General features: G+C 38.8%; 1 protein-coding gene across 10 annotated transcripts in view; it reads right to left on the reverse strand.

The window, feature by feature from the left end:
• LOC120776380 overlaps nucleotides 1-25,584 on the reverse strand; it is a 208,437-nt gene that overhangs the window by 91,578 nt on the left and 91,275 nt on the right. For 8 of the 10 annotated variants that reach the window (XM_040106990.1, XM_040106986.1, XM_040106989.1 and 5 more), the window contains exon 3: nucleotides 12,080-13,797. In XM_040106990.1, coding sequence (XP_039962924.1) covers nucleotides 12,080-13,754 — 1,675 coding nt within the window. In that variant the 5' untranslated portion in view covers nucleotides 13,755-13,797. Of the gene's footprint in view, nucleotides 1-12,079; nucleotides 13,798-15,330; nucleotides 15,395-19,672; nucleotides 19,811-25,584 lie in introns of those variants that run through there. The other 2 variants (XM_040106984.1, XM_040106985.1) reach the window with 2 other exon arrangements.

The following is a 25,584-nucleotide window of genomic DNA, read 5'->3' on the forward strand; positions in this document are numbered from 1 at the left end:
CTACAAATTAAATAAATTACAGAAAAAATAACTTAAGGGGTTATACTATTCCAGAAAAAAAAAATATTTTTTTTTATTTTCTAAGTTTAACTATTCAAAACACCCAAAATTTTATATGCGTTTTTCTCGAAACTGTGTTTTTGAAGTCGGTTGACAAGATCTCGAGAACTAATCAACCGATCTTTATGAAATTTTACACAAGTTTTTGAAATACAATTCTTAAAGACTTGGACAAGGGGTTTTTTTTTTGATTACAACTACTTGAAAAAAAAAATTTCGAAATTATCACTGAAATTTTCATTTTTATAAAAATGTCTGCCAAAAATGCAATTTTCAGATTTTTTTTCCTTCATCCAAGTTCTTAAATTAAGACTTTTTTAAACTAAAACACGTATTTTATTCACTTTAAATGTTCCTGTAAGGAGTTTTCCTGCCAACGCGGGCCCATCTCTTTTCCGAGGGATCAGCGGTAATGACGTCGCTATGGCCGAGTTTAAAATATTTTTTCCGAAATTTTCAGAATTTCTTTCTTAAAAGTGTATGTTTGTAACAATACAAAATTCTAATCAAATATTTAATTTTTAATGTAAGAAAAAATTATTGGAAAAAAGGCTGCTTTTTAACCCGAGGAAACCCATGTAACACCTTAATTCAGTGTTTAATTATGACACTTTATAGGTTTACGGTTTCGTAAGGCAGTGGAAGTGGACCAATTACGAACTCGTACATTTTTTTTTTTGCGCGTTCCTTAGCAAAAGCCTACCAAATTTCATCAAGCACATTGCATGAGTATAAAAATTTATTATAAAATAAATAAAAGAAAACTTTCACATGACCAATTATATGAAAAAAGAAAAGATGTTGCTGTTAACAAAAAAAAAATACAAACAACAACAAACAAAAAATGTTAATGTGAATCACAAACCCAAAAAAATAAAAAAAAAAAAAAAATAAAAATATAAAAAAAAAAAAATATAAAAAAAAAAAAAATAAAAAAAAATAAAAAAAAAAAAAAATAAAAAATAAAAACAAAATAAAAAAAAAAAAATATAAAAAAAACAAAAAAGCGAGAAAAAAAATCGGGGCACATATTCTAATTTTAATGCCGAAATATATTTTTGTATATTTTTTTAATTACCGTGCCAAATGGCTAAGCAATCAGAACGGACGCCAGACAAAAAGACGTGTCATTTCCTCCAGCCCTCGCAGTTAGCACCTAAGCCACACACTCGCAAATATTTCAAAATCAACACTCGTCTATACCTAAATACAGACTCGTGAGCTAAAAAAACTTAAATGAACTTCCACGAAAATTCAATTTGGCAATACGTGCGTGCTCATCGTCAGACGGCAGAAGAGACGAACATTTCATTAAGTGTCAATGCTTGTTCGTGGCATAAAATTTTGTAAAAACTTTCCAACTTTTTGCACGAAATCAGAAGTCTTTTAAATAAAGAAAATGCTACCCTTTAACAAGACTAATGGACGCGATGTTTCCAAGCGAAAAAGTCAGAGAAATAAAGCAGTTTTGTTGTTGGAATATTTTCGGAAAATTATGAAAATTTTGAGTTTTTTGACGTCAGCAAGTAACCATCAGTCAACATGCGAATGTGATCGCCACTCTGCTGTGAGTGTTCGTTTTGGCGGCTGGCAGCTGACGCGAATACACACACACACACACACAAAAGCTTGTATTATTGATCGTGCCCCACTGGAAAGAGGACAACATGTGCACGTCAAATACAACAAAAGCTATTAAACAGCGGAAAATGATGATAGCAGCGACTGTGTCATAGACGACGCCTTGTTCTCGGGCTAACACTGCGGCAAGCAGAAATTTGTCATGTTCAACGAATTGTTGGGTAAACTACTTCAAATCATATAGAGATCATGACTAATGGAAAAGATAAATCAGACAGAGGTTATCATATACAAGTGAGAATAGAATAGAAACTATATTTAGCAGAAGATTCAAGTCGCCAAAATAGGAGTAGGAGAAGATTAAAAAACTTATCAGACACCTTCCGACGAAGATGATAAGATTGATGTGAGTGCCAGGCCACAGTGGAATCACAGGAAACTGTTAAGCTGATAAGCTAGCAACAAAAGACGGCCTAGAACCGCTATCGTTAGCATAGGAGCGGGTCGGTGCTCCCGTATAATCCTGTGTTCTATTACCAGATAGCTGTGCTTCGCGGAAACTTGGCCTGCGCTGGGCCATTAACGGTACATGCGCTGTCGCAAAAGCCTTTTGGCCAAGACCGATCGCAAGAGACCTACTGATCTCTTTACCCTCAGTTAGGCTACTCTCTCCCTAGTTTGGGGCTTTTAACGGGCCATTGTCCCTATTGGCGTCCATGCAGGGAGGCTGGGAATTCTGCCAAACACCATCTGCCGAAGCTGTATGAAAGAAGATGAGGTGGAAACAACTCAACACTTCCCTCTTGACTGACCCGCGTTTGGGAGGTCAAGACTTAAAAGTTAAGAGCACATACCTCGAGACATCCCACCGAGCTGGCGGGAATGGAAATTGAACGCCTGTGCGCGTGTGGCGACTAAGCGTTTTGCTATTTTATAAGTTCGAACACAACAGTTCTTCTATTCTATGGCCTCACAAAAGACTACATATAGTAGGCCACGTGCCATCTTTGATCAGCCATCTAACCTAACTTAGCCTAACCTTCCGACGACAGTCGCTTATGTGCACTGAAACAGACAGTGATTTGTGACCAACCAAAGGCGATCAAATTGGACACATTCCTCAAAGTTACTTAGGGAATGTTTACTTTCACTGCAACAACAACAATAACAATAACTTATGAGGAACGTATCTGTGAAAGCCACTCTTGGTATACAATAGATCTGACGTTTAGTACTCAAGTCCAAATATTCAGTAGCTGGGGGCTTGATAGACGTTGATAGATTTCGCCCTGTTTCGCAATGTAAGATAAGGATATCAGGATAATGGATAAGGATATCAGGAATTCGGTTGAAATTGTTTGAGTAGTTTCTGAGAAAAAATATTTCATATACAAGTGAGTTAAGGTTATATAAATTTATTAGGCATGTTCAATGACCGTCGAGTACATGCGATTGGTATGGACACAGATATTTATGCGGCCACGGACTGACAACTCGTTCAAATTGACTTAGGGTATGATTTTACAACAGCAATAACACAACTTGTGAGTAACGTCTCTGTGAAAACCATGACTGATACATGTAAGCTTAAACTTTATATATTTCTGGTTAAAACCCCCTCCGAAAAAAGAAAGCGGAGAGAAAAATTTAATGTATTGGCTGGTTTTTCTCAATAAATGGTTTTCAAAAGTAAAAGATTCGCCAAAAAACGAGGAAAAATTTCAGAATATTTTGATATTTTTCGTCATAAACAGAGAACTTAACTTTCAAAACCGACGATGTTATAGCTGTCACATGGGGATTGTCTCCAAAGTTTGATGGAAACGGAAAAAAATTTAATTTTTAACCAAAAAACATTAAACCAATATTTTTTTCTTCAGTAATACTCAAACGAAAAGGAGCGTCTTCAATAAAAAAAAAAAAAAACAAGCACAAATCTTCAATAAATATTATTTTATAAACACATCTCTGAACATGAGTATATGAAACTCTACAACAGCTTCGGAAAGTGAAATTCACAACGGAAGCGCTTTAAGCGACATCTACCGTTAAAAATAAGTGAGCAAATAGCTTTAAAAGCTCAATATTAAACCTGCCAAACTGTTATACTGTACATAAGAAAAACTCTCCGCACTCACACAACAACACTTGAACGATGCAAAAGCTTGTTGAAAAACCAATGAGAGAACAAAGAGCGCGTGTAGAGTTGTTACACATACACACAACAGCTCAATGCACACGTTTAGTTGGGAAAAGAAGACCGACAAAGCTTTTAATTTTGTCTCTCAAACAAACAAAATAATAACAACAAAATTAATGCGGTGAATAACTGTATTAAATGGAAAATTATTGTTAGTGGCAAAGCAAGGCGTGGGTGGGCGCGTCAAGTGGGTGGAAGTTAGAATAGAAGGGCGCTGCTGCACGAAAAATTTGATGGAAATCAATACAAAAACAAAAATCTATACACTAAATTTTTAAAGGAAATTGTTTCATTATCTCCCTCGACTGCGCCCTCATAACACTCACGTTTATTCTAATTTTTTATTTTCTTTAAAGAAATTTATCAGCGAACTTTTATCTTATCAAATTGGATATTATCGCCGTTTTTTATGACTTGCACTGCAGTGAAGTTGTTGTTGTTGAATTTATGTTGCTTTAGAAATGTAAAAGTTTCAAAAATGTTGAGCAATAATAATTTAATGATTGTTGAAGAGAAAGTTTTAAATTTTCTTGGCTCAAGCCAGTTTATATTTTACATTGACCTTGAATTTACTTTAATATTTTATATAAGTTTTTGAGTGCTTCGAAAATTGAAAAGCCAAGTTTTTATAACTAAAAGTAAAAAATCGAAAATATAATATTTTTACATATTTCCCTTATTTATTTAAAAAATAGTTGATTGGTGTGGAAGTGTTCTCTCTTCCCAAGATTTGAACTCTTCGAATTCGATTTTGGTCCTAATATCGCGACTTTCAATCAGCTTTATTCACCTATTTTTGACGTCATGCATACGGACAGGTTTAGAACTCGATGAAAATATCATTGGTTTTATTTTTTTTAACATCGATTGCACTTTAAAACAATAGATTGTTTTGCAGTAAGGAATAAATTTTGAAAATAGACTTTCAAACCCCTTTATGTATATGTATAATACATATACGGACAGTCTTTATAACCGAACACTTCTAATAACCGAACACCTCTCATAACCGGACGCCTCAGAAGCTTCCAACACTAAGAATTAATTTTGAACACTCGTTTTTGTTACGTCCTCTTATATGGACAGCTGCCTTAACCGGACAAAACACTGTGGTTGTCCGGTTATGAGGAATTTTTCCTGTATACATATGTAGTTTTCCAATAGATGGTGTGTTTTTGATTATTATTCCATTCTTCAAATATTCCGAACATGCGTTAAAGAACTAAGAGTTAGAATGCAGCTGTTTCGGTATACATACATACATACAAACATATGTCATTCATTTTAAACGTAAACCACAAAAAATTTTTCACACAAATATGCCCAACTTTATACCCGAAAAAGTGTTTTAGCGTGAAGTTCTTCTTCATAGCATTAATATGAAGTAAACCTCAGCCGTAAGTCATCGCTTTTCGGTGGAAGTGTATAGTGCAAACGCGCAACTGATCAATCTTATCGAAAATGATTTGCAAGAATTTAAAGTAATGATTTCGGCTTAGAAGACGAAGAACGTAGAGGCTACCAAAAACTCGATGAAGATTGTTGCCAAACTCAAAAAGAACTCATAGACTATGTGGGAGTCACTCAAACAGCCATTTTAAAACATTTAAAAGCAGTCGGATAACTACGAAAGCGAGGAAATTGGCTGTCATATGAACTGAATCCGATAGATGTTCAGAGACGATTTAGAATGTCAGAAATAATGCTTGAATTATACTAAAGGAAGTCGTTTCTGTAAAGGATTCTGACTGGTGATGGGAAATCGATGCATTACAACAACAAAACAAAAACAAAAACACATGTGAAAACCTGGTTAACCAGCCAAATCATTGGTAAAGCCGAATAGCCATAATAACAAAGTCGTCCGAATGGATCGAAAACACACCAGCTCGGAGAGTATTTGACGCAGTACCCGCCAAGGCAAGCACAGGAAAAGAAAGAACTCCACTCGGTTGGAGAGACCAGGTGAAGAAGAACCTGGATGCACGTGTAATCTCCAATTGGCGTTAAACCTCGAAAGAGAAGAAAGACTGGCGCGCTGTTGTAAACTCGGCTATAACCGCATTAGCGGTGTCAACGCCAATAAAGAAGAAGAAGAAGAAACTAGTATTCTGCATTTGATGGAATCATCTCCAATTAGCGCCAAACAGCGAAAAGGAAGAACGACTGGGACGCTGTTGTAAATTCGGAAATTAACCGCATAAGCGGTGTCAACGCCAATAAAGAAGAAGAAGAAACTAATATTCTGCATTTGATGGAATCAGAAAGGCCGTGCTGTATTATGAGCTTCTGAAGCCGAAAGAAAGCATCAATGAAGAACACTACAGACAATAACTAATCTAATGGAAGCAAGCGATTGCGGAGAAAGTCCGGAATTTGCAACCAGATATGACAACGCTCGACCTTATGCTACAAGGCCGATTAAAATAAATTAGGAAAACAGCTAACAGCCCAGACTTTGTCCATTCTGACTTCTGATTTGTTGAGGTCAATGCAGAACGCAATCAGCGGAATGCGATTTTCAGCAGGACAAGGTATCAAATATTGGCCTGAGTCATTCTAGGTCGCCAAGCGGACGAATACATTTTTTTTTTTTTTTTTTTGCAAAATAATAAGTCTAAATAAGTCACTACGAAAAAGTTTCTCAATTTATTTTATTCGAACTCAAAGTTCGTTCCCCTTAGGGATCCATTTTCATATTAACTCACACTCGAACTTCAACAAAGCTTCCAAAAACCTTATTGAGCCTACCAAGCAGAATATGAAATAATATTGTCTAATAGCAGGCCTCCAACATAGAATACCACCATAAAAGCCAGCAACTTCAATATTCATTCGAACAAACATTTTTTTCAAATGCAAAGTTCGAAAACGAAGCTTTGAAATATTTCAAACAAAACTACATTTAATTTTTTTTAATTAAACGGATACCAAGGAAATATACTCGCTATACACACGCTATACACAGCCATAAAGAATAATTGTATTGAAAATCCTTTTTACTTAACAATAACAATGCAGACACGCTTTATAGCCTAAGTCGTTATGTAATCGCTGCTTTCATTTACCCATACACAAGTATGACTTTGGTTACTTTCATTTATACAAAATATTTTGCTTTCATACATTTGTGCTTGCGTCTCGTTTCTCTCAGCCTACCCACAGTCAGGATATAGCTTTCAGCTTGCAATGTATTTGTAGTAACGCAAGCAAAAACTTTTAATAACATAAGCTTACGGATAAATGCTGGCGATCACACACACAAGCACGCATCAGTAGGCTTCCAAATAAATATATGTACATATATACTCGTATATATGAACGTGCATATATAATGTTAAGAGATATAAAAACTTTGTTGCCACAATGTAAATATTTATATGAGTAATGTACAAACATACATACATATATGACATATGATACAGTTACTCTGCGTCTACGAGGGTCAAACGATAAGCACGAACTTTTTATACACTGAACAGGGTTAACCACGAAGTTTGTAACAACTAGAAGGAAATATCGTAGAAATATCGAAGACTTTATGAAGTATATTATACTACGGGCAAAAAATAGTAAGACTTTGTTCATAATTTTAAAACTATTTATTCTTCAGAATTTATGTCGTCCGCTTAAAGTAATCCCCCTTGGCGCAAATACATTTGTGCCAACGTTTTTTCCAATCCTTGAAACAGTTCTTAAAGGCAATTTCCGGAATAGCCTTCAATGCGCTTGGCGATTCACGTTTAATGCCTACAATGGACTCTAAACGGTTTCCCCGGAGCGGTCATTGGAGTTTGGTGAATAGCCAGAAGTAACACGGAGCTAAATCAAGGGAATACAGTGGTTGCGGCATGATTTTGGTTGAAAATTTGGCGCAAAACTCACCAAGAATCAACGCAGTATGCGACGTGGTGCGAAAATCAAGTGTTGTCGGCCCATAATTCCGGCCTCTTTTTACATAATAACTTCGTGCAAACGACGCATAACACTCAAATATCGTGTTTTTCAATAAGAGCGCTACAAAAGTTTTTAAATAAAACAAAAACGGTTTGGGATATGAAATTAAATTCTTTATTCCTGTGAAAGTACATTCGAAGACATTATGTATGGAACTCGATTTCGGACATGTTTGAACCCAATTTTCGACGAGTTTCAAGCATAAATCGCACGATACTGCTGCAATTTTACGTTCAATATTCGTACGAAGTTCATCAATCGTCGCTGAATTGTTGGCATAAACCATAGACTTGAGCTAACCCCACAGGAAATAGCCTGACGGCGTCAAATCGCAAGATCGAGCTGCCAATTGACTGGGCCATTTCGTGAGATAACACATTCATCAACATTGGTTTCAGATAAATCGATTCTGATATTCACTGTGTGGCTTGTGGCGCCGTCCTGTTGGAACCACATGTTATCCAAGTCCAAGTCATCCAATTCGGGCGAAAAATAGTCAGTTATCATTGAGCGGTAGCGATCCTCATTACACACAGTAACGTCTCGATCTTGAAGAAGTACGGCCCAATGAGAACGCCGGCCCACAAACCGCACCAAACCGTATTTTTTTCGGGATGCAATGGTGACTCATGGAGTACGTGTGGATTGCTGCCTGACCAATAACGCATATTTTGCTTATTGACAAAGCCATTCAGCCAGAAATGAGCCTCATCCGCAGAATATGTTTTTTCGATGAAAATCCGGATCATTTTCAAGTTGTTGCTCAGCCCAATTCACGAACATAGGACTATTGTGGTGGTCAAGCGGCTTCGGTCCTTGCGTCCATTTGATCTAAAGATTTAGGTCAAGATCTTTTCGCAAATTCGCCACAACGACGTCACAAAGCTTGAAAACGACGTGAGAGAGACTGATGATTCTCAATTGATTAAGACTACGGCCACTTCTTTGTCTCACTGGCACGGGCACATTTTGTACTGTGCCTGTAGATTCAAATTTTTCCACTAGACGCTCAATTGTTAATCTCACAGGACGATTATGACGACCATAAATTGGGCGCAGCGCTCTTAAAGTTGACGCCACTGACTCCGAATTTCGCTAGTAAATTTTGATAATTTCGACTCGTGGTTGAATCGTATTTCTTTCCATAATGAAATAGCAAACATTACTGAAGAGAAATGTCAAAAGAGCGGGGGGAAAAAAAAGGCGTCGTTTGTTGTTCTGAACGGTTTACTTTTGTAGCGTCCCTATTGAAAAAACCCGTTAAGTGGTACTGATCTAAAATCAAACGACTGATCGGTTTAGTTTCACATTTAGTTAAAACACTTAATAATAATAACAAATTTGGAAAAAAAAATCAAGTTTCAGTCGTACGCTTTCTACTACTTTCTGCTTGCCGCTGTTCTTCCGCTAATAATTCATCTGACAATGGAAATTTTTAATTTTTTAATTTTTATGAAACCTAACCTCAAATTATTTTTCGCAGTGTACAGTGCAATGCACGCTAACTGGCTGTTGTATGCATGTGTGTATGTATATGTTTGTGTAAAAAGCGCGAATGCTTAATCAGAAACGCATCATTGCAAGCGGCGGAATTCTTAATCTGGCATTAATACAATTTTCAACAACATACAAAGCGCGACGCAAACATACAAACGCACATAACATATAAATGCATGTATGACTATACATAGGTCTGTATATATGTATGTATAATATATTATAAAGCCTGTGGTCGAACGTGTTGAAGGTGGCTCGACAAGTGCACACACACATGGGAGACCAAGCACGGGACCGCGCCACCAGCGAGTGACTAGAATGACTCGGAGCCAGTGAATGCTTAATCAGAAGTTAGGGACAACAATCGGTGCGATTATATATACACATATATATACATATTTACAAAGAGGCAGTGAAGCCGTTTGGCGCTTTGGATTTGTTATTGCATTACAGACATGCCACAAAAGCTGGCCCAAAATGGGAAAGAAAAAATTACAAATCAAACTAGCACCCCGAGAGCGCGCGGCGGACAAAGATGCCGCTCCACACTCGACGGCTGCATTTGAAATGGGCATTGTCGTTGTCATTGTTGTGTGGCTACTGTTACTTTTCATCGTTTTATTGCCATTTTTTCTCCATGCGCATGCAATTCTCGCCTGTTGTTAGTGTTGTTTTTGGTGTTCGTGTCGCTGATGTTGAAATGATGTTTGACCCATATTGGAATTTGTCTGCTCGGATTGCCTAACCCGCCTCCTCCTACAACAACAATAGCAACGGTGTCTGGACTCACATGCGCAAAAAAGGGCCGCACCGAACAGGCGGATATTGAAAGGCGCGTTGGAGCCATGTGAGGGCGACGCACGGGTGGGTGAGCGCATGCGAGCGGGCAGGTAGCATTTGTGAATTACAATGAATTACCTATTTCTATGTCAACAACGTTATGTTAGGCACGGAACAATTGTTTGTAAACAAGTTCGTGTTGTTGGGGCGGCGCGAAAGCCGAACGCCGAAAGCCGCTGTGGCTGCAGTGACAATGTTTTAGTCGTCGTCAGCTACCGCGCTGTAAGGTGCTTGAACCCAATGGATGTGCATATGAGTGAGAATATATGCTCGCAAGAGCTTAGACTTAAAATTATGTCATAAAGCGGTGAGGTGAGTGTATTTTTAGACTTTTTATGGTGGGTAACCATAAATGGCACGGACACAATGTGTGCAATGCGAGGCGACAAGAGGGCCACTGAAATAAATACGGCTACTAGTGGGGGCTTGTGTATGGACAATGATGGTCTATTCGTGCTATTTGCAGACACTTTGCGGTATTTTATATTCTGGACTTTTCTAAGACTTGAATATAAAAATTTTAGTTTGAAGATTAAATCGATAACTCACAAAGAATTCCGGGTTCACAATTCTAACGGATGTGTTGGCTACCCAGAGGATACTTGGTCTAAGACCGGAAGCTGTGTGATTGAGAAGCAAAGTTCTCAAGATCAAACTCTACTAGTCACTCATCATCACCGTCTTGCGATATGGTCTAGAGCCATGGACGAGGACAACATCTGATGAGTCGGCGTTACGAGTTTTCGAGAGAACGGTTCTGGCGATGATACTTATATGGCGCATTAGCAACGGCGTATACCGCAGTCGATAGTACATAGTTCAGCGAATTAAGAGACAGCGGCTACGCTGGCTAAGTCATGTTGTCCAAATGAATGAAAACACTCCAGCTCTGAGAGTATTAGTCACGGTACCCGCCAGGGAAAGGAGGTGAAGACCGCCACCTCGTTGGAATACCAAGTGGAGAAGACCTGGTTACACTTGCAGCCCCCAGTTGGCGACAAGCGAAAAGGAAAAATGACTTGCGCGCTGTTGTAAACTCGGCTATAACCCCGCAAGAGGTCTCTACGCAAGTAAAGAACATAGAAGGAGATATAAGAACTCGATTTTGATATACACTATTGTGGTTCTTTATCGGCATTTCCGACAAATGGCCAAATTCTCGGAGAGAAAATTACGTATTCAAATTTTCAAATCGATACCTCAAAAACTGTGGAACTAGTTCGCGTATACAGCATCAGACGGGCGTACAGATCGACGGATATGGCTAAATCAACTCAGCTCCCCACGCTGATTTTATATGGTCTCCGATATTTCTTTCTAGGTGTTACAAACTGCCGGTGCAATACGAAGTAGTTTCTGTGTCGTTTCGGTAATGTCGACAAACCGAGGTTTCACTGCTACATAGCAAACACCAAAGGACAATCGAAACTGTGGACTAAATCGGAGAACCTGCGGCGAAGAAGTCGAAAATTACCTATTTCTTGAGGATAATCCTTCAAGCGTTTTGAGGACATGATCTAAAGACCACGACTATGGAGGTTATAACATAGCGAGCTCGAGCAATGGGATTTCAGCTACGACGTCATGGATCTTAAGAGTAATCCTTAAAAGTGACATGTGAAAATAGTCGGATAAAGGTTTCTGAACCAGTGAAGAAAATAGTAAAATTTATCAAATATTAACAGACGGCATATTCTAACGGAACTTCTACAATGCCACGCTAAGCAAGAACTCGATGTTATACGGATATTACAGCACTAAATGAAGTGATTTCGGATATAACCAGAGGAATATAAACAAATTTGAAGGTAGACCTACGTTTGCGAGCTGTTATTTTTTGTTTCTTTATGGACAATTCCTCTGTAATTGCGCGGTTTCACTACCAAAGTACGCGAATAGTACATCTATTAAAAATGCGTATAAAGAATTCAGTGCACCACTCACCTTCGTTATCGCTGCGACGTGTACGTGGCATACTGTTGTAATACTGCTGAATTTCCGATTTCTCAGTCGATTCATTCTCCTGCTTCTCATCCTCGGTGTAAACCGGTGAACAAGGACCGGACGATGCGCTGGCGGCTGGCGAAGACGATGTAGCCGAATTAACACTACCACTCAGCCCGTTAGCGCCACCACCTAGACTGTCTACTGAGCCACGCTTTGCGGCAACCGCGATATATTGGAATGTAGCTGAGGTGGGTGAAGATGGCGTCAGCCGTTCTTCGCCCTCAATGAGATCAATGGATTTTTTACGTGGCTTCTCGGGTGGTACTGGCGCATTTGACGAAATGGCAGCAGCGGCGGCGGCTGCAGCTTGTTGTTCATCTAGTAGTGAACGCTGTAGAGCTGCGGTGACAGCTGCCGATTTGGCAGGTGGCGGCGGTGGTTGAGACGACACATCGGGCAGCTTTGTAGGCGAACGTACACGTTCCGGATTGAATTTAACCGGACTGACGTTCTTCGGTTTGGCAGCTGGTATGGGTGGCAATGGTGGCGATTTGATGGGGCTACCAATTTTATTGGTACTACGCGGTTTTATTTCCGGTGGTACGACTGTATGACGTACCGGTGGACTGGGTGGATGATCCTGCGGTTGCTGATGCTGTTGAGCAGCCGCTAAGATAGGTGAACGTAACTGTTCCATGGCGGATACAGCCGAGTTGGCAGCATTGGGCTTATGATTGGCATTTGGAGAGGCCATCGTTATGGCAATATTGGCATTATCCTTTTCCCGATCACGCTCTTTATCACGTTCACGATCTCTATCTCTGTCTTTCTCTTTTTCGCGCTCCTTTTCCTTCTCCTTCATCTGTATGGCCGAGCTGGAAAAGAGCGTGGTGCCGGGCACGGTGCGTATGATGTCACAGCGATTTTGATCGCTATGCGTACGATTTGATTTTGTTTTTGTAAAATGTGAAGTCCACTTCTTTTGCTTTTCGATTAATTCGCGTGAATTGAATTTACGTTCCGGTTTCTCCGGCTTATCGACACTACCGCCACCGGCTGAGAGTATGGCACTCACACCGCCCACCGATGGACCACTCAACACACCGTCTTCCGATTTGTGACGTGCTATATTGTGATGTAGTTTCGCACCCGGTTCTACGATAAATTTACTGTTACTCAGCGCCAAACCACCATTCAGCTGTGGTGGCGGTGCACAATTATTATTATTCGCCAATGAAGCGGCCACATTACAACCGGGTGGAAATGGTGAGCGTCGTTTCGGTGGCGATATCGAACGATCTGACGAACGCGACGACGAACGATCCGAACTATTACCTTCGCAGAGATTATCGTCACGCGAGCCAGAACGTGACATTTTCACATTCGAATTTGAGTTATTCTCTACGCCGAGCTTCTCGAAGAGGGCTCGTGCATTATTGAAACGCGCCGAATGTGATTCAGTGCGTACAACGGTGGCTGGTATGCCGACTCCACCACCTCCGGCTTGTTGTTGCTGATTAGCTGCGGCGGCAGCGGCGGCGGCAGCAGCAGCAGCAGCAGCGGCTGCGGCGCTTAACTGTTCGACCGGTTGTATTTCGATGGGTTTGCGCTGGAAGAGATTCGCAATTTGCGAAACTTTACCAACTGGCGTCGGATGTATGGGTTTCTCCATTTTGCCTGTGAAGAGTTAGATTCAATAGCGTTATGAGAGTCGTCTGAAAAGAGACAAAACAGGTAAAAAATATATTTATTTTTTATTAAATACACAACAAATAAATAACACTAAATTTTGAAAGCTTCAAATATCCTAAAAATCCTTGTTAAAAATATGTTTTTTTCACATTCTACAAAAACTGATAGATTGAACAATCAATATGGCAAAGCATCAGTAAATTAATATATTCGAATTTTGAAATCCTTGAAGAACTCTACAACATAATTCTTGAAGTTTCAAACTCTTAAGACAGTGAAGAAAGGAAAAATTTAATATATTGACGAATTCTAGTGAAGATTTAAAATAGCACCCTGAAGCGATAACAGACTAAGTAAGGGGTTTCACTCTAAAACAAGGCAACAAGACCGGCACATCTAGGAAATACATTGTATTAAAATAACCGTTATGTATTATTTTCAGGATTTTATTACTTTCTCGAAAAAAAATGGTTTCCTTCTAGATCTAAAGCAGATACAAGCAAATTTCTCTAAACGCCTCATCTGGATTATACGGTAGGTGGGGAAGTATATGAAAACATAAATTGATCAATCAAAAGCAAGTCGTTATAAGAAAAACTTTTTTATTTGACGAAATATCTTCATGAAATTTAGCATGGTTAATTGTATAAGGTAACAATACAGTCTCCGAACAAATTGTTCAGACCGGACCACTATAGCGTATAGCTTCCATACAAACTGATCAATCAAAATCCAAGTCCTTATAAGGAAAACTTTTTTATTTGACGAGATATTTTCACGAAATTTGGCATGAATTATTTCCCCAAGGCAACGGTATAATCTCCGAATAAATTGTTTAGATCGGACCGCTATAGCTTATAGCTTCCATACAAACTGATCAATCAAAATCATGTTCTTGTATGGAAAACTTTTTTGTTTGGCGAGATATCTTCACGAAATTTGACATGAATTATTTCCCAAGGCAACGGTACAATCTCCGAACAAATTGTTCAGTTCGGACCATTATAACATATAGCTGCCATACAAACGGATCGATAAAAATCAAGTCCTTGTATGAAAAACTTTTTTATCTGACGAGATATCTTCACCTGGCATGAGTTATTTGCCGTGGCAACGCTACAATCTCTGAACAAATGTTTCGAATCAGACCACTATAGCATATAGCTGCCATACAAACTGTTCGATCTAAATCAAGAAAAAAATGTTTTTATACCCTTTTATGCCATAAGAAATATATATACGTGTGAGGGGTATTAGTTCAGCTTCAACTACAATTCAGCCGAAATTAACGTATTCTCTTATTTTCGCTTTCTTAGCGACATATTTCTCATTGACTTAATTAATACATAAACCTTATCTCAATAGCTTTCAAATATCCATAAAATAAATGCAAATTCCCATCAAATTTATACTTAGGAAAAAACTAATTTGGAATAAAACTATATACCTATGATATTATATAAAACTATATTCCACGAAGACACCCTTTATTGACCAGACTATTAATATGGTCATGTGTTACGATATGCCTTTAAAGAGATTACAAGCCAAATTACCATTTTGATGGAGTAGACTTTCATTTCTCCCGAACACCAACACACAAATTAGTTAAAATAAATTAAAATAATATAAAATTGACAAAAAACAAAAATAAAATATTCGTTGAAGAAGAGTTTCACTCTCTCAATGCCAATTAATAATGACAACACTTTTACTTCCGATGGCACCCGCACAACAACAACACTGACAGACGTTTGCGATTCGAATAAAATTATACCGATCACGTTTCAATGACTGTTGTTGTTGCATAAAATCAAGCATTGACCGAAATGAACCGTCATTCTGCGAACACAAACCGAAACCGAAATAGAGAGGAAAAGACCAATAACGTCGGCCAAATTGGAACTTCCACTTGAGCTTGCGCTTTCGTTGGCTTTTTTGCGAAAGTTGCTGGTTTTGTTATTGTTATTGTTTTTTTTTTTTGTTTTTGTTTGTGTTTTTGAAGGTTTTAGCGCAGAAATCGAAATATTTCACTTAACAAGTTCCGCCTCGGCCACGGCAAGTGTTCAATTGAGCTGTTTTAGTGCACTACACCTGTGTCGTGTGACTGAACGATGACTGAAGGCGGTGGCGGTGAACGCCAAAGACGTAGGCACCAATGCTGGTGGCGGCGGCGTTGTCGATATGATGAGATAGCTCACGAACGTTTTTTTGCGATTTTTCCCTTTTTTACTGACGTGTGTGTACCTACTACTTCGTGTACAACGCTATCACTTGTAAATACATACCGACATACATACAGACATACAATTACTGTTATCGATGCACATGTACATGAAATTGATTTTTATTATGAGGTGTCCATGAAAAATGTGTATATATGCATGTGTGTGCATGTGTAGCAGTATATGGCAAGAGGCAAGTGCGAGTAGGGACAGGGAAATGTCAGAGACACGCTGAGCGAAGTAAAAGAAAGTATGAAAATGTACGTAAATTGCAAGCGAATAAAAGTGTTAAGCGAAGTGTAGGCGAATGAGAATCACAAGCGAGCATTTCCATAGAATCGCAATAAATTATTAACAAAAGGAGAAAAGGAAAAGCCATGAAGATATAACAACAACTGTTGCAGAAAAGTAATGTGAGAACATGGTCACTTAAGCGATTGTGTTGAGCGCACACGCGAAATGAATAACAATGAGCGTATCAAATATCAATTCTTGTGCTGAAAGCTCAGCAAAATCAATTAAGAAAATTTATAAATATATGTGTGTTTGCTATATACAGGTTATGTGCAATGAAATAGAAACACTATAGAAAGTTCATATATATTAGATTATTATTCAAGTAAGCAAAAACATCGTCAAGTAGGACACCGCAGAGCAACCTGAAGAGATTTAAGAGCTGCCATTTCAACCATAAAAAACAAGGATTTGGTGTGGTTTGCGGGCCGTTGGAATCATCGGTCTATATTTTTTCAAAAGAACATAACATAACATAACATTGAGAACATAGCCGTCAATAGCGTCGAATCGTCGAATAGAAATCGTCATGGTAACCGACTATTTGATGCCTGAGATTGAAACTCGTGATCTCGGCGACATTTGGTTCAAAAAGACGGCGCCATTCCCACGCAGCACATCACTCAATAGTTTTATTGAGAGAACACTTCGGTGAGCAGATAATTTCACGTATTGGTCCGGTCGATTGGCCACCAAGATCGCGTGATAACACACCGTTAGACTTTTTCCTGTGAGAATATGTAAAGTTCAAAGGCCGCTTCGACTCAGGCCCTGGAGAAAGACATCGCGGGTATCATTCGCCAGTTACCAGTCGAAATGCTCGAACGAGTCATCGAAAGGGAAGGATCATCCGCGGCCAACATTTGAAAAAATTAAACTCAAAAAGTATATGCCAAAGGCTGTTCTTTCAAATGATAATAAACATTCTCCATTAAATTTGAAGTTTCTGCGTTTTTTCTTTAAACAAGTAGGGATCCCCGAAATGGATCACCCTTTATTTGTTAATAACGGTAAATTCTGAATAGTAATCAGAACCTTTCTCTCGAAAACTCGTAATACCGCCGTCTCTTCAGATGTCATCGTCCATGCCTCCGCACCCCGATATAGCAGGTCGAGGATAATGAGTGACTTGAAGAGTTTGGTCTTTGTTCATCGAGAGAGTGATTCTGCGTTCGATTTCGAGGTTTCGAGCACCCAGTAAAGACGCTATATGTTTCGTGTTAAAAATTAAAGCAAATTGCAAGAATTGGACTTCGAATTGCTGGCACCCCCAAGCTATGTATAATGCTGATGTGGCAACCAACGACTTTTTCTTAATCTCAGACTCCAAAAGAATGCCCGTTAGGCAAAACTTTAAGTCTTTTCGACTTCAAACTCTTTCAAACTCTGATTTAATTGCAAAACGTGCAACGATAACAGTTCTAAATTATTCCATAACATTCTTTAATATTATTTGAAGTTAACTTTCAGAGAACCAGTTATGCATTCATATTTAGTAAATTCATTTTCTTTCAGAGACTTCAAATAATCTTATATTTGCTACTTTTTTAATATTTTCTTCATTTTTGCTGCAATTTCACCGCGGATCAGATATAAAAGTATATACATATATCCAACAACAAAATTGGTTTATTTCCCCATTTTAAGGGACACCACCTGTATGCACTCCCATATTTTCATACTCATATGTAGATTAAACTTTTGTGTGTCTGCCTGCCGACGCTGAATTGCAGACAAGAGAGTGTGAATTGGCGGCAGAATAAGAAATCAGCAGTTGACGCTGCCGGCAGCCAACTTTAACGCACCCGTGATTTGTATGTAAATAAAAACAATAATTTCTCGTTGATAACGCTTTAACAAGAAATGTACAAGAACACGAAAATACACAAACACCCACACCACAAATGAAAGAACACGACGAAGCAGACAATATTCCACATATAACTTTAAAACAACAACCGATGTGAATTTGAAGCAGAAAAGGGGGAAAATTAGAAACATCGTGAATGTAAGAGAATGGGAAGCCACTGAAGAAAGTAGTCATATTTGAATACAAATTAATTAGTAGTAATATTTTAGTACGATGTAAAGTTTTCTATTCAAATATTGTGTTTTTGAAAGACATAAGACAAATAATGCTATTTTACAGATATGAATATAGCTTATATATAGTAGTCTGATCTGAACAATTTCGTTGGAGATTATACCGATATTTTAAGCAATAATTCTTGCCAAATTTCGTGACGATATCTTGTCAAATAAAAAACTTTTCTATACAAGGACTTGGTTTAGAACGATCAGTTTGTATGGCAGCTATATGCTATAATGGTTCGATCTGAACAATTTCATTGGAGATTATACCGATACCTTAAGCAATAATCCTTGCCAAATTTCGTGACGATATCTTGTCAAATAAAAAAGTTTTCCATACAAGGACTTGGTTTTGAACGGCTAGTTTGCATGGCAGCTATAGGTTATACTGGTTGGATCTATACAATTTCTTCGGAGATTATGCCGTCCCCTTGGGTAATAATCCTTGCCAAGTTTCGTGACGATATCTTGTCAAATAAAAAAGTTTTCTATACAAGCACTTGTTTTTGAACGATCAGTTTGTATGACAGCTATAGGCTATAGTGATCCGATCTGAACAATTTCTTTGGAGATTACAACTTTCTCTTGGGAAGTAATCCTTCCCAAATTTTGGGACAATATCTTTTCAAATAAAAAAGTTTTCCATACAAAAACTTGGTTTTGAAAGATCAGTTCGTATGGCAGCTATAGGCTATAGTGATCCGATTTGAACAATTTCTTTGGAGATTATACCGATCCGTTGGGCAATAATCCTCTCCGAATTTCGTGACGACAGCTTGTCAAATAGAAAAGTTTTCCATAGAAGGTCTTGGTTCTGAACGATCAGTTTATGGTATATGAGAGCTATGTATATCCAATATATGGGTCCAATATTGACGGTTTCAACAAATGAGCAGCTTCTTGGAGAAAAATTTCAGATCGATAACTGTAAAACTCAGGGATTAGGTTCGCGTATATGCAGACTTACGGACATGGCTACATCGACTCAACTCGAGACGGTGATCATTCACACATGTAATACTTGTTAGGGTCTTCGAAGTTTTCCTGTAAGTTTTACAAACTTCATGTCAAATTTCTTAATCTACGCCGTTCACGGTATAATTACAAGGTAAAAAAGGTAAACATTAAAGTAGATAATAATGCCGACATAATAAAGTCAACGAGTAGACTTGCGTCATACGTTTTAAAATAAAACTGTAGATACAACAGAGAAAAAGTTGGAAATATAGAGAGAAGCAACAAATAATATAAATGAAATTACAAAAAATTATAAATTTTCCAAACCCACCAATATGTTTCCACGACAAAAACCGTACGCCGCATACTTTAAGAACACACTTTACACCAATTCAACTCTTTCAAACCACACAAAATACGCAAATTATTTTTAAAAAAACGACCGGAGAATTGTTGTAATTTCGCGCAAAACACTTTTTGATAGCTAAAATAACTGTAATATTGAACTACATATATATTAAGTATGTAACTCAAAATCGAAATATATTCAACACTGCCGGTAAAAACCAAATGAAACTCGAGACGAACGATCTTTAAACAGAGAAGAGAAACAAGCAGCTCCAGGTGCAAGCGCACCTAACAAATGTGTAAGTTTGAGAAAAAATACGATAAAAAACAAATTAATAATAATTTAGTTAAACGTTGGGACCGTAACCGCACATTCCCGTAACGAGACTGATTTGTTCTAGTCGCGTTTGTCGTCATAGCAGAATAACGTGAGCCATTCGCTCATGTATGTATGTATTTTACTACAACAACCGTTTTGAGTATGTAAACAAGAAACGCTTTTGTTTCGTTTCTCCTCAATTTGAATATGAAGAAACGGTACCGCCGCGCCGTCGAGATAAAGCCGACTCATAGTTTGCGATTATAATTTTATCTTATCTCGGCGTGTTTTATGTTAGTAGGTGGCGTCTTATGATCGCATACGACGATAAGAAAGTAAACAATTTGAAGAAATTGAAGGTGTGTTAGTTAGTATGGAAGTGGAGACTTTAGATTTGTTTTGGAAAATAAGTTATAAGATTTACGCTAATCTAAGCGGCGGTACACCTTTTTAATGCCTTTCGTTTTCGATTATTTGCTCCATTACATGCCCAAAACGTTACTGTTTGATGTACGCTAGGGGCAGAAGGAGGCACTAGTCCACTGTTTCTTCAAAAATGAAGCTGGCCTGTGACATTATCAATATGGAAAGCAATAGAGCAATAGATAGATTAATGACTTTTCGTGCCTGAGTTAGAGGATGTTGATGTGGAAGACCTTTGGTTCTAACAAGATCGCGCTACATATCATACACCCAACGAGACAATTGAAGGAAACTTTTGATGAAAGCATTATCTCGCGTCGTGGACCTGTGGGGTGGCATCCAAGATCGAGCAATTTAACACTGGTGGGTTATTTTTGATGAGTTATGTGAAGTAGCTTGTCTACGGCGTTATCGACCCCGAGACAATTGATGCTGTTGAAGAAAACATTCTGACATAAGTACGTTTCTGCAAAACGTGGTAGAAAATTCGATCTCTTGGCTGGAGTTTATCCGAGCCAATTGCGCCATTCTCCTGCTCGAAACATTAAGTCAATTTCTAAACGGGAGAATACATCTTAACCAAATATAACAGTATTTTTCTACATTCCCATGTTTAAGAACTAAAATTCAATTCTCCTAAATCCAAAGGTCAATAACACATCAAAACGAAGATAAAAAATATGATATTTTATGAGTTGCAATCTATTTTCTTGTCTTCACACTCATAACTTTGAAGTCGAAGGTAATTTCATTTATCTTGGAACCAGTATCAACACCAACCACAATATGAACCTTGAAATCCAACGCAGAATCACTCTTGCCGACAGTTGCTACTTCGAACTGAGTAAGCAATTGAAAAGTAAAGTCCTCTCTCGACTAACAAAGATCAAACTCTATAAATCCCTAATCTTTTCATTCTCCTATATGGTGTGGAGGCATGGACAGTGGCATCATCTGATGACTCGGCTTTAGGAGTCTTCGAGCGAAAAGTTTTGCGGAAGATTTAATGGGCCTTTCCGCATTGGCAACGGCAAGAACCGCAGTCGGTGGAACGATAAGCTGTACGAAATATACGCCATATTGACATAGTTCAGCCTTATCAAGATGCAACGGCTGCGCTGCATGTTGTCCGGATAAAAGAGAACAGTGCAGCTTTGAAGATTTTCGATTCAGTACTTGCCTGTGAAAGCAGAGTAGGAGGAAGACCTCCACTCCGTCCGAGAGATCAGGTGAAAGAGGACCTGGTTGCACTTTGTAACTCGAATAGGCGCCAAAAGGTAAAAGAAGAAACACCGCGAAGAAGAAACTATTTTCTAAGCAATTTCGAGACTGCGTTAGTTTCAGACTTAATTACAGATACAGAGATTACCCTTAATATTCAGTATTAAACAGTGCCCCTACCAAAATTCTTTCAATAATTTAGACTCAGAATCAGATACACTAATGTAAAGACCATGTCAAGTAATTAAAACCATTTTTTTGCTGCAGTTGCTGGTACGAGAGTGAGAGTAAAAAAGTCAACAATTCATTTGGGCCACGCCTGCTGGTGTCGAAGCCGTTGCATTTAAATGAGGGTTACGCGTCGGTTGGTAATGGTAGCTCGCACCGAGGCAGAGAACCAAAGAAAGCGATGGTCATCGGCAGGGGAGTTGAAAATGCTGCCAGCAAAAACACCTTCTTCTTAATTAAATGCAAATAGTTTAGCGCAGCAGAAACCAAGCCAAGTAAATATGTAACAAGTATATATTCTCCCACCAATTGTGGTCACTGAGTTTGTTAATGGATACATATGTACATATACCTGTGCAAATGTGCTAAAAATATATGAAAGTGTAAGCGTTTGTGAGGGAACAAAGTTTGCTCGTGAAGTTCGTTCAAAATTTTAGCTTCAACTCTTTAATTGGCACCGAAGAATCTTCTTGGCAAGTAAGAATGAAATGAATTTTGCACGAACTTAAATAGAAATTCATAAATACATGAATACTATCGTTAGAAAGCTAAATTTTGCACGAAGATACTGCAGAGAGTAACCTTCAGGAATTCGAAATATTTTTGGCGTTTCTTCCCACTTTTTGAGATATTCAACGTAGGTTCTGGTAACTGGCGAATAACTCGCGTGATGTTATGAGTCGAAGCGGGATTGTCCACAATGACTTTAGGCTTTATACTGTTCTCCGAAGTGTTCAATAAATCCATTGATTGTGCGATCTGTGAGAAGTGGCGCCGTCTTGTTGAAACCAAATGTTGCCGAGATCACGAACTTCAATTACAAACATCAAATAGTCAGTTATCATGCTGCGATAGCGTTCGACATTGACGGTTCCGTTCTCACCGGCATCATTTTTGAAGAAATACGAACTGATGATTCCACCGGCCCACAAACCACACCGAACCGACGTTTTTCTGGATGAAATGGCAGCTCTTGAATCTCTTCAGGTTGCTCTTCGTCCTAAAGCAATTTTACTTGTATATATAACCATTGAGCCGGAAATGGGCCTCATTGCTGAACAAAATTTGGTTCGAAAACGTCGGATCTTCTTACAATTTTACAAGAGCTCATAGAGCGAAGCGATGTCGCTTGGGAAGGTCGAGCGGCTTCAGTTTTTGCACAATCTATTGAAAAAAGTACCTCTACTTGCATCACTATTTTTAAGGGGGATACATACATGAGAATCTCCCTACCAAACTCCCGGAGCTTATGCCGAGACACGTTCGATGTGTGTGGCCTAGGATTGTCCTTTTGGAATATAATTTCTCTCCTATTGGCCAAAGTTAACCACTTCGGGAGATTGCTTGCTGCAGTTGGTCAAACGGACAGATAGCACAGATCCGAATAAATAGTTGATTTCATTTTAGTTATGAATATTTAGTTTAAAGAATGACTACTCATTGTATTTTAAGATCTGTAAACTCCGCCTAACTTGCTTAGAAACCCTTGGATGTATTAGGTTGTCAAATATCTCCCTTCCGCCTTTTTGTCTTTTGAATTTCGCGGCTATGCATAAAGCGCTACAGAGCTCGTATCTCTACAAACTGGCGCTATGCATGATTAGTTTGGATATTGGATAAACATGGAGCTTACTAACGCCGAAATTCGCGCTAATTTAAAGTTTTCCTTCGTTAAAGGCAAATCCGCTAGAGAAACGTTCCATGAGATTAATGGTGTTTGGGGGATGGTACTCTATCACTTCGAACTGCGGAGGAATGGTTTCGACGATTCAGAGCGGGTGAAAACGACACCATGGATAAGCCAGCCAGCGGAAGACCTGTGACGACGAATACCGATCAAATCATGGAAAACATCGAGTTAGACCGGCATGTGGCATCGTCATTGGCCTCGTGACATCGCCCAGAAGATGGGAGTTAGTCACCAAACCATTTTAAACCATTTGCAAAAGGCTGGATACACAAAAGAGCTTGATGTTTGTGTGTCGCATGATTTGACGCAAAAAAAACCGTCTGGACCGAATCAACGTCTGCGATATGCTGCTGAAACGGAACGAACTCGACCCATTTTTGAAGCGGATGGAGACTGGCGACGAAAAATGGGTCACATACGACAATATCAAGCGAAAACGGTCGTGGTCGAAGGCCGATGAATCGTCAATAGTGGCCAAACCGGGATTGACGGCCAGGAAGGTTTTGCTGTGTTTGGTGGGATTGGAAGGAAATCATCCACTAAGAGCTGCACCCATATGGTCAGACGCTTAATTCTACCATCTACTGCGAAAAACTGGACCGCTTGAAGCAGGCGATCGACCAGAAACGTCCAGAATCGGCCAACAGGAAGGGTGTAGTGTTCCACCAGGACAACGCCAGACCACACACTTCGTTGATAACTCGTCAGTAGCTACGGGAGCGCTCGTATGGGAGGTTTTATCGCATCCGCCATATAGCCCGGACATAGCGTGACCTGACAAGTGATTACCACCTGTTCCTGTCCATGGCGAATGCCCTTGTTGGTGTAAAGTTGAACTCAAAAGAGCCTTGTGAGAAGGAGCTGTCCGAGTTCTTCGCGAAGAAGGAGGGGGGCTTCTACGAGGGGGGTATTATGAAGTTGCCGTCTAGATGGAAACAGATTACCGAATGAAACGGCACTAAACTAAATACGATGACTGTAACACTTTTTATTAAGCATTGAATAAAGAGCAAAAACACGGAATGGAGATATTTGACAACCTTATATAATATGTACCATAAATTCCGACAGATATACCCTACCATTTCCACTCCCTGTCATTACCCAAGTTTCTACTAGTTTCCTTAGAGCAGCCAAGCAAAACAATTATGAGAAACATTCTACAACTTCAAACACACCCAAACTACAGTGCTTCAAGCAAAAAAGCAAAAGCCAAGAAACAAGAATTAAAAACTGACAGTCCAACAACAAAGTGTATGCGTTGAAAAGCAAATTAAGTTCTGTTGACTTGTGGACTGATGGCAGTTGGTGGCGAAAAGCTGTAGTTTAGAAGCGTTGGTTCAAACAATGGCCACTGAGAACAAATTGTCAACAATTTCGCAAGAGCAATTGTTACAACAATTACAATTACATGGGCAACAAACCGTTAAAAAGCAAGTGACTGCTTAGTGGCTACAACTGGAGGTACGGAACAAAGGAAAAACAAGCGAAAAAACTCGAAAACAGCAGAGAGACCCAAAGAGATCAAGTGTACCAGATTGAAGAACAAGTGTTTCGGTTGCTATAGACAACAACAGCAACAGCGCAGAAATAAATGAGACATTAGTAACGGCATTCGCAGATATTAGTTTGCTATGAGCGAGGCCATGAAGTCATGAAGTAAAAGGTGTGTGGGCGCAAATCACTAAATATCAACTCACGCTTACTTCGGAGGAATGTCAAAAGCAAAACGTTTTGCATATTTTCCAAATAACTGTTGGCGATAAAGTAGTTTGTTTTACAATGTTAAAGAAAATTCTTTAGTAGTTAGAGATTGGCTTTCATAAGGGTGGTACGCATTTATTCTGGTTCTAAGGAAATATGAGAAATCGTTAACTTTTTGCAATAATAACAGTAGACTTATCGTCAATGCTTCCTTTGAGTTTATAAGCCGCCATTTTTAAGAAAATTCAAATTCAAATTTTTATTTTACCGAAGTTAGTTCTGCTCAGCTCTGTTACAACTGTGACCCATT

The sequence above is a fragment of the Bactrocera tryoni genome, chromosome 5 (assembly GCF_016617805.1).
Source record: "Bactrocera tryoni isolate S06 chromosome 5, CSIRO_BtryS06_freeze2, whole genome shotgun sequence".
Lineage (NCBI taxonomy): Eukaryota > Metazoa > Arthropoda > Insecta > Diptera > Tephritidae > Bactrocera > Bactrocera tryoni.